This window comes from Hyperolius riggenbachi, chromosome 2, assembly GCF_040937935.1.
Source record: "Hyperolius riggenbachi isolate aHypRig1 chromosome 2, aHypRig1.pri, whole genome shotgun sequence".
NCBI classification, from domain to species: domain Eukaryota; kingdom Metazoa; phylum Chordata; class Amphibia; order Anura; family Hyperoliidae; genus Hyperolius; species Hyperolius riggenbachi.
This window is the reverse complement of record NC_090647.1, coordinates 218,591,807-218,604,868: the sequence shown is the minus strand read 5'-3', so window position 1 is coordinate 218,604,868 and position 13,062 is coordinate 218,591,807. Positions and strand designations below refer to the sequence as shown.

Below are 13,062 nucleotides of genomic sequence, written 5' to 3'. Positions count from 1 at the left end.
GTCTAGACTGAGTAACTGCAGTTCAGTAAGTGCTTTTGTAAATAAAGGAATAACTGAGAATCCTCCATGGAAAGAAAGGCAAGTCAAAAACCTGACAGATATGTCAGGCTTTTACTACCTACTGTGAGACAGTGAAACACAAAAAATAAGTAATTTATAGAGCATTTTACATTTTACTGTGGGAGAAAGGTACATTATATTTGCATGTATTTTAAATTTTACAATTATTTGCAATAGTGCTTATTTAACCCAAACCCAATGAAATAAAGTGGCTAAAGGTTACAATGCTTTTGATTTTTAGTTCTGTCTGTCCAATTGGGACTTTTTTTTGTTCCATTGGCAGAAGCAAATACATTATGTTATTAAGATTCTGATTATAGTTTTAAGGTCTTGCATGTGCATGATGATATTGTTTTCTTCATATGCAGTTAACTTTTTCTCCAGAGTTTTCTCCTGAGATAAACATTTTCAACTTCTTTTTAAAATAACTTTTCAGCTCTTTGCATTTGAAAAAGTACCAACATGTAGATGGCATAATACTATTAAATTATTTTGAATAGTTTACTTACAAGGTGTGAAAATATCACCTAGGAGAAAAAGTTAATTACTGTATTTATTTATGTATTTATATAGCACCAACATATTATGCAGCGCTGTACAGAGTATATTGTCTTGTCACTTACTGTACCTCAGAGGGGCTCACAATCTAATCCCTACCATAGTCGTATGTCTATGTATGTATCTTGTAGTATCATAGTCTAAGGCCAATTTACGGGGAAGCCAATTAACTTATCTGTATGTTTTTGGGATGTGGGAGGAAACCCACACAGACACGGGAAGAACATACAAACTCCTTGCAGATGTTGACCTGGCTGGGATTCAAACCAGGGACCCAGCACTGCAAGGCAAGAGCATTAACCACTACGCCACCGTGCTGCCCACTGTATAGCCTCAAATATAAGTTGACCTCATATATAAGTCGACTCCAATATTTTACTTTCTTAAGTTGGATTTTTTTTATATATATGGCTATGTATACTGAAGGGGGGAGCATATGTCTATGTATACTGAGGGGGGAAGAGGGTGCTTATGGCTATCTATACTGAAAGGTGGGGGGCATACGGCTATCTATACTGAAGAGGGAGCATCATGGGCGTCCGCAGAAAATTTTCCAGGGGGGGGGGGCTGGCAAAAAAAGGGGAGGGGGAACGGACACTGAAATTTTTGGGGCGGCGTTGAAAATGGGGCTACGTCACTATGCAGCGCCGCGCTGAAAAATGGGTGTGGTCATGAACCAGAATGTGGGTGTGGTCGCGGGTGGAGACAAGTTTACATGAACTTAGCAATGGAGGGACATTAGATTAGGACAGTGGTGGCGAACCTTTTGAAGGTCGAATGCCCAAACTGCAACCCAAAAGTCACTTTACTATCGCAAAGTGCCAACAGCAATTTAAACTAAATACAAACGTTTTAACTCATACATTAACATTATGGAAAATCCAAGTTGAAAATAAACTGTGAAGATAAACAATTTTATCCGACTCCTGAAAAATGTGTTCATTTTTTTTAGAACCTCCCAGTTTCATTTTCGGTTTTAAAAAGCTGAAAAAGTAGGTTTAATGCTATTGTCTCATATGATGATGATCCAGCTTTTTCCATAGTCTCGCAGTTAGCAATCATGTGACCCCCAACAAGACAAATTCAGCAATCATGAGGCCCCCAACAAGACAAATTCAGTAACCATAAGGCCCCTAACAAGACAAATTCAGCAGTCATGAGGCACATAAATAGACAGCATTTCACATAAATAGGCAGAATGCCCCCTTAATATGGTAGACACCTCTCACCTGGTAGCAGTTCCCCAAAATACACTCAATCTGACAGCAGTGGTTCTACAAAAATAGGTAGCCCCAGGTCTATAGGTGTCCCCAGAATATGTGGCCAGCGGTATAGATGTCCCCAGAACAGGTAGCCAGGGGTAGAGATGTCCCTAGAACAGGTAGCCAGGGGTATATGTGCCCAGTATATGTAGGCAGGGGTATATGTGCCCAGTATATGTAGGCAGGGGTATATGTGCCCAGTATATGTAGGCAGGGGTATATGTGCCCAGTATATGTAGGCAGGGATATATGTCCCCAGTATATGTAGCCAGGGGTATATGTCCCCAGTATATGTAGCCAGAGGTATAGATGACCCCAGTATATGTAGTCAGGGGTATATGTGCCCAGTATATGTAGCCAGGGGTATATGTGCCCAGTATATGTAGTCAGGTGTATATGTGCCCAGTATATGTAGGCAGGGGTATATGTGCCCAGTATATGTAGTCAGGGGTATATGTGCCCAGTATATGTAGTCAGGGGTATATGTGCCCAGTATATGAAGCCAGGGGTATATGTGCCCAGTATATGTAGCCAGGGGTATATGTGCCCAGTATATGTAGCCAGGGGAATATGTGCCCAGTATATGAAGCCAGAGGTATACGTCTCAGTATATGTAGGCAGGGGTATATGTGCCCAGTATATGTAGCCCGGGGTATATGTGCCCAGTATATGTAGCCAGGGGTATATGTGCCCAGTATATGTAGCCAGGGGTATATGTGCCCAGTATATGTAGGCAGGGGTATATGTGCCCAGTATATGTAGGCAGGGGTATATGTGCCTAGTATATATAGGCAGGGGTATATGTGCCCAGTATATGTAGCCAGGGGTATATGTGCCCAGTATATGTAGCCAGGGGTATATGTGCCCAGTATATGTAGCCAGGGGTATATGTGCCCAGTATATGTAGCCAGGGGAATATGTGCCCAGTATATGAAGCCAGAGGTATACGTCTCAGTATATGTAGGCAGGGGTATATGTGCCCAGTATATGTAGCCCGGGGTATATGTGCCCAGTATATGTAGCCAGGGGTATATGTGCCCAGTATATGTAGCCAGGGGTATATGTGCCCAGTATATGTAGGCAGGGGTATATGTGCCCAGTATATGTAGGCAGGGGTATATGTGCCTAGTATATATAGGCAGGGGTATATGTGCCCAGTATATGTAGCCAGGGGTATATGTGCCCAGTATATGTAGCCAGGGGTATATGTGCCCAGTATATGTAGCCAGGGGTATATGTGCCCAGTATATGAAGCCAGAGGTATATGTCCCAGTATATGTAGGCAGGGGTATATGTGATCAGTATATGTAGCCAGGGGTATATGTGCCCAGTATATGTAGCCAGGGGTATATGTGCCCAGTATATGTAGCCAGGGGTATATGTGCCCAGTATATGTAGTCAGGGGTATATGTGCCCAGTATATGTAGGCAGGGTTATATGTGCCCATTATATGTAGCCAGAGGTATATGCACCCAGTATGTGTAGTCAGGGGTATATGTGCCCAGTATATGTAGCCAGGGGTTTATGTGCCCAGTATATGTAGCCAGGTGTATATGTGCCCAGTATATGTAGGCAGGGTTATATGTGTCCAGTAAATGTAGCCAGAGGTATATGTGCCAGTATATGTAGCCAGGGGTATATGTGCCAGTATATGTAGCCAGGGGTATATGTACCAAGTATATGTAGCCAGGGGTATATGTGCACAGTATATGTAGTCAGGGGTATATGTCCCCAGAATAAGTAGTCATTTGTGCCCCTAGCAGGAGGGAAGCAGCGCAGAGAAGAGGGAGAGCTATGGGCACAGTGGCTAAGGGCGGACGTCTTCCCCCCCTTCCCTCACCTTAGGGGGCTCTCCCTCCATCGCTGTCCCCTCCGGAACGAAGTGTTGTGCAGCGCTGGGCAGCGGGCGGAACTTATCTCCGTCTCGTTCAGGCGCCGGATCGATTTGCCGCTAGTCTGGTCTGGACTAGACCAGATAGCGGCACCAGAACTTCCGACGCTTGGAGGGAGACGGAGGTGAGTTCCGCCCGCTGCCCAGCACTGCACAACACTTCGTTCTGGAGGGGACAGCGAGGGAGGGAGAGCCCCCTACGGGCACACGGCCAGGGGGGGGCAGCGGGCAGCCAGGGTCGGGCAGATGCCCGAATTTGCCATATGTGCGGACGCCCATGGGGAGCATATATTGTTATCTACACTGAAGAGGCAAGGAACACGTGATTATCTATACTGAAGGAGGAGGGGCTAGCACATAGCTATCTTTACTGCAGGGGGAAAGGGAGCATCTGGATACCTATACTGCCCACTGGAGGAGGAGGGAGGGGGAGCATCTGGCTACCTATGCTGAAGGGAAGTGAGGTGTTGGTTGAGATGCTGTTGGCCAAGGGGTGGCTGGTCTGGTGACAGTGCCTTGGGTAGGAAAATGTCCAAATCTGGCCCTGTCCATATCCCTTTAACCTCAGGTGCCATTTATGTTTATTATTACTTTACTTTTCTTATCATATTTTCAGTACAGTTTAATTTGCTAGGGGGTGAATCTGTATTTTGTAGACAGGATGAAAAAACATCTCCAACAAGAAAGCTCAGGAGAAAAGTTTATTGACTCCAGGCTGAGATGTTCTGACTTTCTTGCGAGTTTCCTGATCTGCATGCACAGCTTACACAGGAAGTATAGGTAGCACTGGCTGGTGCTTTTGAGGTAATCCTCGCAGACCCAGAGTAGTGTGCAGATAGTGAGCAGTCTACAATTGGCTCCCAGCCCATTCATGGCTCATGAGTCTTTGACTGACATAATACACATGCACCTGCCCACTCTCTACTATAGCCGGATACATATTGCCGAAGGGGCCAAAAAAACAGGTTTACTATAGCAAAAGTTCTATTATATCAGGGCTTACTATTCCAGGTGTGAAGCCTGGTACACACCATGCAATTTCCCTTCAGATCAGCGGATCAAATTGATCTTTTGTGACAGGTCCGATCTGATTTACTATCATTTTTCTCATTAATTTTCCTATTTCATGTACAAAATCGATCAGAAAAACAATTGAAAATGAGATCACACCTGTCAGAAATTATTGATTCGACCCACTGATCTCATGAGAATTTGCATGGTGTGTACCAGGCATTACTCCCATACACTTATAATCTGGACACTAAAGCTTACTATACCCGAATGTTTACTTTATAAATGTTTACTATATGGCATACATGTCAATCTCTGGCCCGTGGGAGACCAAGGAGTACATAGAGCTGGAGGAAGCTCCAGGTAAGTATAAATCCTGCTATTTAAAACCCAGGTGCACTTTAGCAGCACCACCTCTGACACAGGAGACCAGGATAGGAATCCTGGCTGAAGCCAGTATCTATTCAGTAAGGAGTCCTTGGGAAAGACTCCCCAACACTGCAAGATGGCCTATAGAGCATGCCCACAGTGGCTGCATCTCTCAAGCACTTTGAGTCTGACAGGAGAAAAGCACAATACAAATGCTGGCATCATTTATTATTATTAATTTTGTATCATTCTGTGTTGTTTCCACACCATTTAGAGTAACACCCCATTAGCTGCATATGTATTCTTCTAGTTGTTCAGGGTCATGCAGTTATTGCATTCATTCATATCAATCCAGTCAATTGCAGCCACTCCCTTGAGACCAGATTTAATTCCTTTTGTTTCCATTTTTATACTTTGATCTTACACTTAAGGCATCTCTTGTGTTTTATGAGACCCTGTAATAAGACAAGCTAATGAGGTGCTGGGCTAAATGTATATATAAGAAATAATTAACTCGAGCATGTATACATTGGTCAGCTAGTAATGAATATACAGTAGACGGAGTATGCCAGGCTTCCTTTGCTCTGCAGCAGCAACAAGGGGAATATTTCAGTCCATTCTGTATTTTATAGTACAATTGCTCCACCCTCAGATGAACCTAAGGAATAATCACAAAGAAGAAAATAACGACATTTACCAGCTATTATTCATGTCATGCGTTCCTTCCTCGTGGAAGCATAGCGCCCTCTATTGTTCGTGCCTTGAAGTAGGCAGAGTACTTAGGTTGTTATGTACCTAGTTTTAAGTTCTAAAATAAAAATAAAAATGAAATATTCCTACACTTATCTTAAACGCATAATCTTGCTCAGACAGATACAACCAGTAGTATTTATATTGTGCTGGTGCTATAGTTATAGTTCCATTATTCCATAAGAGAGATCAAAGGTGCAATGTACTATGTTAAAGCAATTGAGAGGTTTTTTTGTTTGTTTGTTTTTTTTAAATGGATGCAAATGTTTAATTTGTATAATTTACTGCAGTATTCTGTCCATCAAACCTATCAAGATACTCTGTATGCACTACATTTATAGATGACATCGTAAGTTTCAATCCTGAAGACATAAAATAGTGTATGCAAATCAGGAATTTGCTTACAGTTGACAGACAGCACTATAAACATTAAAAAAATGTTACAGTTCGTAAAATAATGGCGTGGAAATCACCCCCAAGGCTAAAGTTATTTATGAGATTTGTTCCATATACATATATGCACGATATATCCACTGAGTCCTGAGTGTTTGTTTCAGCAAAGGACGATGCTGTAAATGCAGACAAGCAAAGCTTAACACAGAGAGCACAGCAGAACATGTGTTATTAAGGAAACAAGTGAATTCCAGATTTGACTGCCAGATCACATCACATGTACAGAGGCGCACTGAAATGATGATGGATGCATTGATTGATGCTGCCACAATGAAAAAGAATATATTAATGTACAAGACAGCTGTCATTCTCCACTAACTCCCTCCAACCGCTCAGCGTTAAGCACCAGCGTGATCAATAGTTCTTCAGCAGCAGCAGGCACATCGCTTAGATTTATGAGAATGAGTTATTTATGGGAATGAGTGATTTACTTGCACTGGAGACCCCGGGGGTTCTGCTCCATGCCCCAGCTGGTGACGTGACCGGCTGACTTCTACTTGTCGGAATGTGGCAGCCAGATTGTCCGATCTGCCTTAATTCTCTCAACTTGTGGATTTCTCGAGGGAGCTCATTATGAGGTTGGGTAGACTGGGCTGCCTTCCCTGTGATCAAGCACTTAAGAGAAAGCCCAACAGTTGCAGCGAGTGGAGTCCACCTCCACTGGGAGAACAAGGACGACACAAAAGTAGAGAGGAGATATAGATCTTTTGCGAGAAGAACACTTGTTCACAGATAGAGGGACTGGGAAGCTGTTCATCCCGGAGGGAGGAGCTGAGCTCTAGCAGGACTGTAGAGGCCACCACCAGAAGCCAGCATCCCCAGCACTGAGTGCTGCCAGCCTGCCACACTTCTAATGAGGGACTACATCCAAAAGAGTCTACCCAAGGTGACATGAGCTGAAGCGCATCTGACCTCACCTGAGGCCCCACTTCAGCAGCAGACAAGGCATTTTCGGTGAGCAGTAGCTTATATGTCAGTCTCTGTGCTCTGCGTGGTTGCTGGTGATGAATGATGTGACTGCTTTTAGGAAGTGCTAAAGGCTGTTACACTGTGATTTCTGCAATAACTAGCTGACACTTGCTGAGGGACAAGCGTGAAAGGACGGGAGGGAAGGATTTAGGTAGAAGCAGCAGGGGCTTTCTCTGCACCAGTGATGATTAATTAGAAAAGAATGGGGAACAAAACTGACGGTGTGGTTTGGTAGGCGTTGTTTTTGCCATTATAGCAGAGCACACGCAACGTGCGGTGATGCTGTCCTTTTCGCAAGTGATCACAGCGGGGATGTACCGTCTCCAAACTGGTGAAACATCATGCTCAGAGTCATTCATGTTTGCAGATGCAATGGGAGATTAAAAGCATATGTCTCGGAGCAAAAGACTGCAGCTGACCTTTGTCTGAGAAAGGCTGCAGACCTAATCATTGCAATGATAGCTGTGCTCTGATGATAATCTTTTTTTTTTCTTTTTAGAGAGATGCTACATAAACTGAGGGAGAATTACTGCTTGTGTGCTGATAGTGGGACGGGATAGGATGTTGCTGTAGCATTGATTTGGGGTTGGAGCTAGTGTGGAAACTGGTTGCCCTTCTGAAAAAAGAGAAGGTAAAGCGCACAATAGTGCTCTAGCAAGGAATCAGCACCACCGGAGTGGACAGTTCCTGTGCTCTTGTTCCCGTCACTGCTGAGGATGCTGCTGCTGCAGCTCGTGGTGTATCAGAAACAAATCCTTGCCAGGTAAATGGACCAGCAGGTTTGGTCAAACAGCTCTTATCAAAAGGTAGCAAGGGCTGTGCTAACCATATTGATCACCTGGCTTCAGCTGGTAAAGCTGCATTGTGGAATAGATACAAAATTGCATGAGGTTCTCCATAGCGTATTTTCCCAACAATGACTCCCTCATTGATGCAATAATTGCAGGGACCGTTTAATAACCAATCCCCTTTGAAAGAAAATCGTTATTGAGCAGTGAGCACTATTTGAGGTATGCTTAGGTGTAAATAGGTAAAGCATCTGTCTAACCAACTGACCTGCTGTTGCATAGTGTAATCAAGTGCTGGGCTAAATATGCTACTTATATGTTGAGTGAAAAGCACAACTTGTAGTGATATAGTATTGATATAGTGTTTTTATTGCTAATATGACTTTCTGCCCTGGTTCAGGAAAAAGTGCACATTATGAAACTTGATAAATCTTGCTTTTTTATTGTAGAGTGGGCGTTAACTGAATCCACAGTGTCCACAGGGGCAACTCACTCATCTATACTCAGTGGAAATGGAATGCACCATCAAGTCTTCTTTTACTTTGATCAAGAATCTACTTATTTCTTGTGTTATTGTGAATTTTCACATTCAGATCAGGTGAGTAGCTTTTTCTTCTTCATCTGTCATGCAGTCATTTGGGGTGTCATAAAAGTGTTTCCAGGAAAAAATAAACTCAGGCTAATGATCCTCTAAGCAATTGTTTTGATTTCCCTTTTATTTTAAACTAAGTGTACTTTCTAAGAAGTACTGACTTGAAACAAAAGTCATGAAGATCCAAAACAGATTTTTATTTTAGAATTATAATAATAAAGTTAATTGGTTCTAAGATGTATTGCTTCGCTCACACACAACAATACTGACTGATAGACTCATTATGACTATGATTTAAAGTGAACCAGAGGTGAGAGTAATATGGAGGCTGCCATATTTATTTCCTTTTAAGCAATGCAAGTTGCCTGGCAGCTCTGTTGATCCTCTGCCTCTAATACTTTTAGCCATAGACTCTCAACAAGCATGTAACAGATCAGGTGTTTCTGACAATATTGTCAGATCTGACAAGATTAGCTGCTTGCTTGTTTCTGGTGTTAGAGTCAGACACTATTGCAGCCAAATAGATCAGCAGGCTGCCAAGCAACTGGTATTGTTTAAAAGGAAGTAAAGATGGCAGCTAGAGATGGCCCGAACCTCAGATTCTCGGTTTGTGAACTTCCGCAAAAGTTTGGTTTGCGCAAACTTTCACGAACCACAATAGACTTCAATGGGGAGGCGAACTTTGCAAACTAGAAACACTTATGCTGGCCAGAAAAGTGATGGAAAAGATGTTTCAAGGGGTCTAACACCTGGAGGGGGCATGGCGGAATGGGATGGACGGCAAAAGTCCCGGGGAAAAATCTAGATTTGACGCAGAAATCTCATTGCATGCTAAATTGCAGGCCTAAAGTGCTTTAAAACATCTTGCATATGTATACATCAATCAGGGAGTGTAATTAGAGTACTGCTTCACACTGACAAACCAAACTCACTGTGTAACGCACCGCATACAGCTGTTTGTGTAGTGACGGCCTAGCTGGAATGGTGCGCACCATGGCCAGAGTGCAGGCCATGGCAGTTTTCAAGCCCAGTGCTTTAAAACATATTGCATGTGTAAACATCAATCAGGGAGTGTAATTAGAGTACTGCTTCACACTGACACACCAAACTCACTGTGTAACACACCGCAAACAACTGTCTGTGTAGTGACGGCCATGCTGGACTGGTGTGCACCATGGCCAGAGTGCAGGCCATGGCGGTTTTCAAGCCCATATGGTCGCCGGGCTGTGGTAGCTTTTTTTAGCAATAACAATCAGTCAGGAGCAAGCTAACAAGCCTACAAGAGCCTATTTAAGCTTTCCCTATGAGAGTCTTCAGCAGCTATCCCTTCTCTAATTACTGCAGGCACACCTGTGAGTCCAATGCCTGGCGCTGCCTGCCTTTTATAAGGGGGGGGGCTCCAGAAGGGAGTGTAGCCTAATTGGCTACAATGTGCCTGCTGACTGTGATGTAGAGGGTCAAAGTTGACCCTCATGATGCACTATGGGGGCGAACCGAACTTCTGGAAAAGTCTGAGGTTCTCCGCGATCGCGAACCACGGAAGTTCCCCAGGAACCGTTCGCCGGCAAACCGTTTGGGCCATCTCTAATGGCAGCCTCCATATCACTCTCACCTCAAGTTCACTTTAAAAAAAATACTTTTTTTGAAAGTTCCTCAGCACTCAAATACATATGGTTTGCAGAAAATGGCAAATCAAAGCCCCTGCGTAACAATGCACATTTTTACCTTACAAAAAAAAAAAAATCCTTTCTGACCACACAAGACACAGTGTACTGTATCAACAAACCACTTAATTATCTTGTTGTAGTTATAACTTTAGCTTAAATAAAGATATTGAGCTCTTCTTTAAATCAAATCAGTAATCTTTCCATTCCTGCTTATGTTATGGGAGATTTCCAAGCCTAATCACTATATAACAGCTACAACAACTACAAAACATTTGTTTTTCCCTGAGAACCCAAAGGGCACAAGCTTGTCTCAGATCAGTATGTAGCGATATGTACAGTTTACACATCAGTACACATTTACAGATGTGTACAGTTTACAGTAAAGAAAACATTCCATTTCTTACTAATCAACACTTGAGGAACAATTAAAGATTATAACTAGGCTCAAATAAGGGAAAATAAATAATACAAAGGAAAACTGCCGTAGGAGTTAAACATTGATGCATCATCCACTGCAATGTTACTCTAGGCAAGTTTCTTAGTATCTTCTGTCAGCTTCTAACTGCATCTGATAGGTACTTGGCCTGGCTTCCACACAGGTGTCCCATGATCCACTGCAATGTTACTCTAGGCACGCCTCTCAGTATCGTCTGTCAACTCCTAACTTCATCTGATAGGCACTTGGCCTGGCTTCAACACAGATATCCCATCCACTGAATGATATATACCTCCAAATGCAGGTTCATTAACATTTAGAATTAATAGATCAGTGTCCAGATCTAGACATTATAACTGTGGTACATACAGGGTCACAGGGCTTTGGGACTGAAAGCTGATATGTGGAGTAAAGAGCACTATGGAAAGACATAGATGGGACTATCTAAATAACACTACAGTGAATGAAGTGTGCTTCAGGGGTTTTCCCCCTGTATTTGTGAGTCTGGAGTGATACTTAAAAATCTCTGTCCAAAATAATTTGATATGGTTTGTATGAGATAAAGGGAATGAACTAGAGTGAATATTCCTATATATTCCTCTTAAATGCAAGTTTACAGCTTTAGAGGAGGCCCTGAGTAAGTATTTCAGGAATATCCTCATTTACAGCATCAACACTGTCCCCATTGTAGCAGTCCATTTCACTAGCCTGACTCACAATGGTGTCCAGTGTCCACCATTCTGGTTAGCATTAGCAAGCTGAAGCATTCCAGGCTCTTGAGGCTCTGGTTAAAGCTTACTGAGAAGGACGGTTCTTCCATATGCTGTACAAACTGATCATAAGAATTAAAAGCATGCTGAGGACTCCGCAACACATAAATAATGTATATTTTAAGATTCCAAATCAGGTTCTACACACATCAAGGTTGACATATTCAGAAAGCTGTAATAAGCCTAAAGATCTATTTTACGTAAAGATCTATGTTACTTAATCTCTAGTAAAACTAATGTAATAAAAAAGTGCTTCATTTTTACAATAATTATGTATAATTGATTTAGTCAGTGCTTGTCCATTTTAAAATCTTTCCTCTCCCTGGTTTACATTCTGACATTTATCACATGGTGACATTTTACTGCTGGCAGGTGATGTCAGTGGAAGGATATGCTGCTTGCTTTTTTGGCAGTTGGAAACAGCTGTTATTTCCCACAATGCAACAAAGCTCCTACAGTGTGATGTCGGCACCATGGTCCTGACATCACACTGTGGGCGGGTTTTACCACAACATCAGCCATACAGAGCCACCTGATGATCCATTTGTGAAAAGGAAAATATTTCTCATGGGAAAGGGGGTATCAGCCACTGATAAGGATAAAGCTCAATTCTTGGTTATGGTTTACCTTTAACATGCACCTTGTTTTCTGATATCTGTGATTTCTGATACTCGCCTGCTGAGTCTGCATTTAGAGTAAAGTATACATTATTATGAAACTGGTGAACTCATTTAGTCAGTTCTACCAACAATTAACCCCCCCCCCCCCCCCCGATAGATCCACCTCTTCCCTCGAGCGCCATTAAGAGCCCCTTGTTGCTGACCAACTCTCCCCTTCCCAGGGCCCCAAGTTGGCTGCTGGCTCTTACTCAGGTCACCACCCAACTTAACTGTGCTGCCCAGGCCCCCTGCAGAGTCTTTGGCAGAGTGGTGACTCACCTATCCCAGCAAGCGCACTCCTCCATCAGTGACTCCCTGCACTCTAGTCTTCATCTTCAAAGGGCCACCTTTCTTATATGACCCAGTGCATGTTATTACATAATGACCTGCTGTGGGTCACAGAGCAGATGCAGCAAGAGGGGGATGAAGACAGGGAGCAAGGACTGAGAGAGGAGCATGCCCACAGGGACAATTGAGTCACTACTCTGCCAAAGACTCTGCAGGGGCCCGGGGGGCCTGAGGGGTTTACTGAGGGGTTTGGGGTGGCAGCCGGCTCAGGGCCCTGGGGAAGTTGCCCAGGTTGCCCATATGGTAGCGCCGACCTTGCATGTACTTGGCATTGGTCTGTATGTTTCTGATTGTTACCTGTTAGTTTATCAAAATGGCTAATTTTACTCCCCTTACTACATTTGTCCCCCAATTTTGAGATTACCCTCTCCATATAGACACAAGCAGCTAAAATGAAGTGAACTGATCAGACTCTTGCTCTCTTCTGCAATTTTTGTGCCATTAACCAATATAAATGGGTATAACACCTCAACATAAAC

At 43.2% G+C, this 13,062-nt stretch overlaps 2 protein-coding genes across 2 annotated transcripts in view; one reads left to right on the top strand and one right to left on the bottom strand.

Moving 5' to 3' along the window:
* The window catches only part of GABRB3 (gamma-aminobutyric acid type A receptor subunit beta3), a 666,404-nt gene that overhangs the window by 360,509 nt on the left and 292,833 nt on the right, over nucleotides 1-13,062 (bottom strand). The window lies entirely within an intron of this gene.
* Nucleotides 7,125-13,062, top strand: part of GABRA5 (gamma-aminobutyric acid type A receptor subunit alpha5) — a 380,379-nt gene continuing 374,441 nt past the window's right edge. The window contains exons 1-2 of the mRNA XM_068268152.1: nucleotides 7,125-7,308; nucleotides 8,561-8,709. Of these exons, the coding sequence (XP_068124253.1) occupies nucleotides 8,624-8,709 (86 nt within the window). The 5' untranslated portion in view covers nucleotides 7,125-7,308; nucleotides 8,561-8,623. The remainder of the gene's footprint in view (nucleotides 7,309-8,560; nucleotides 8,710-13,062) is intronic.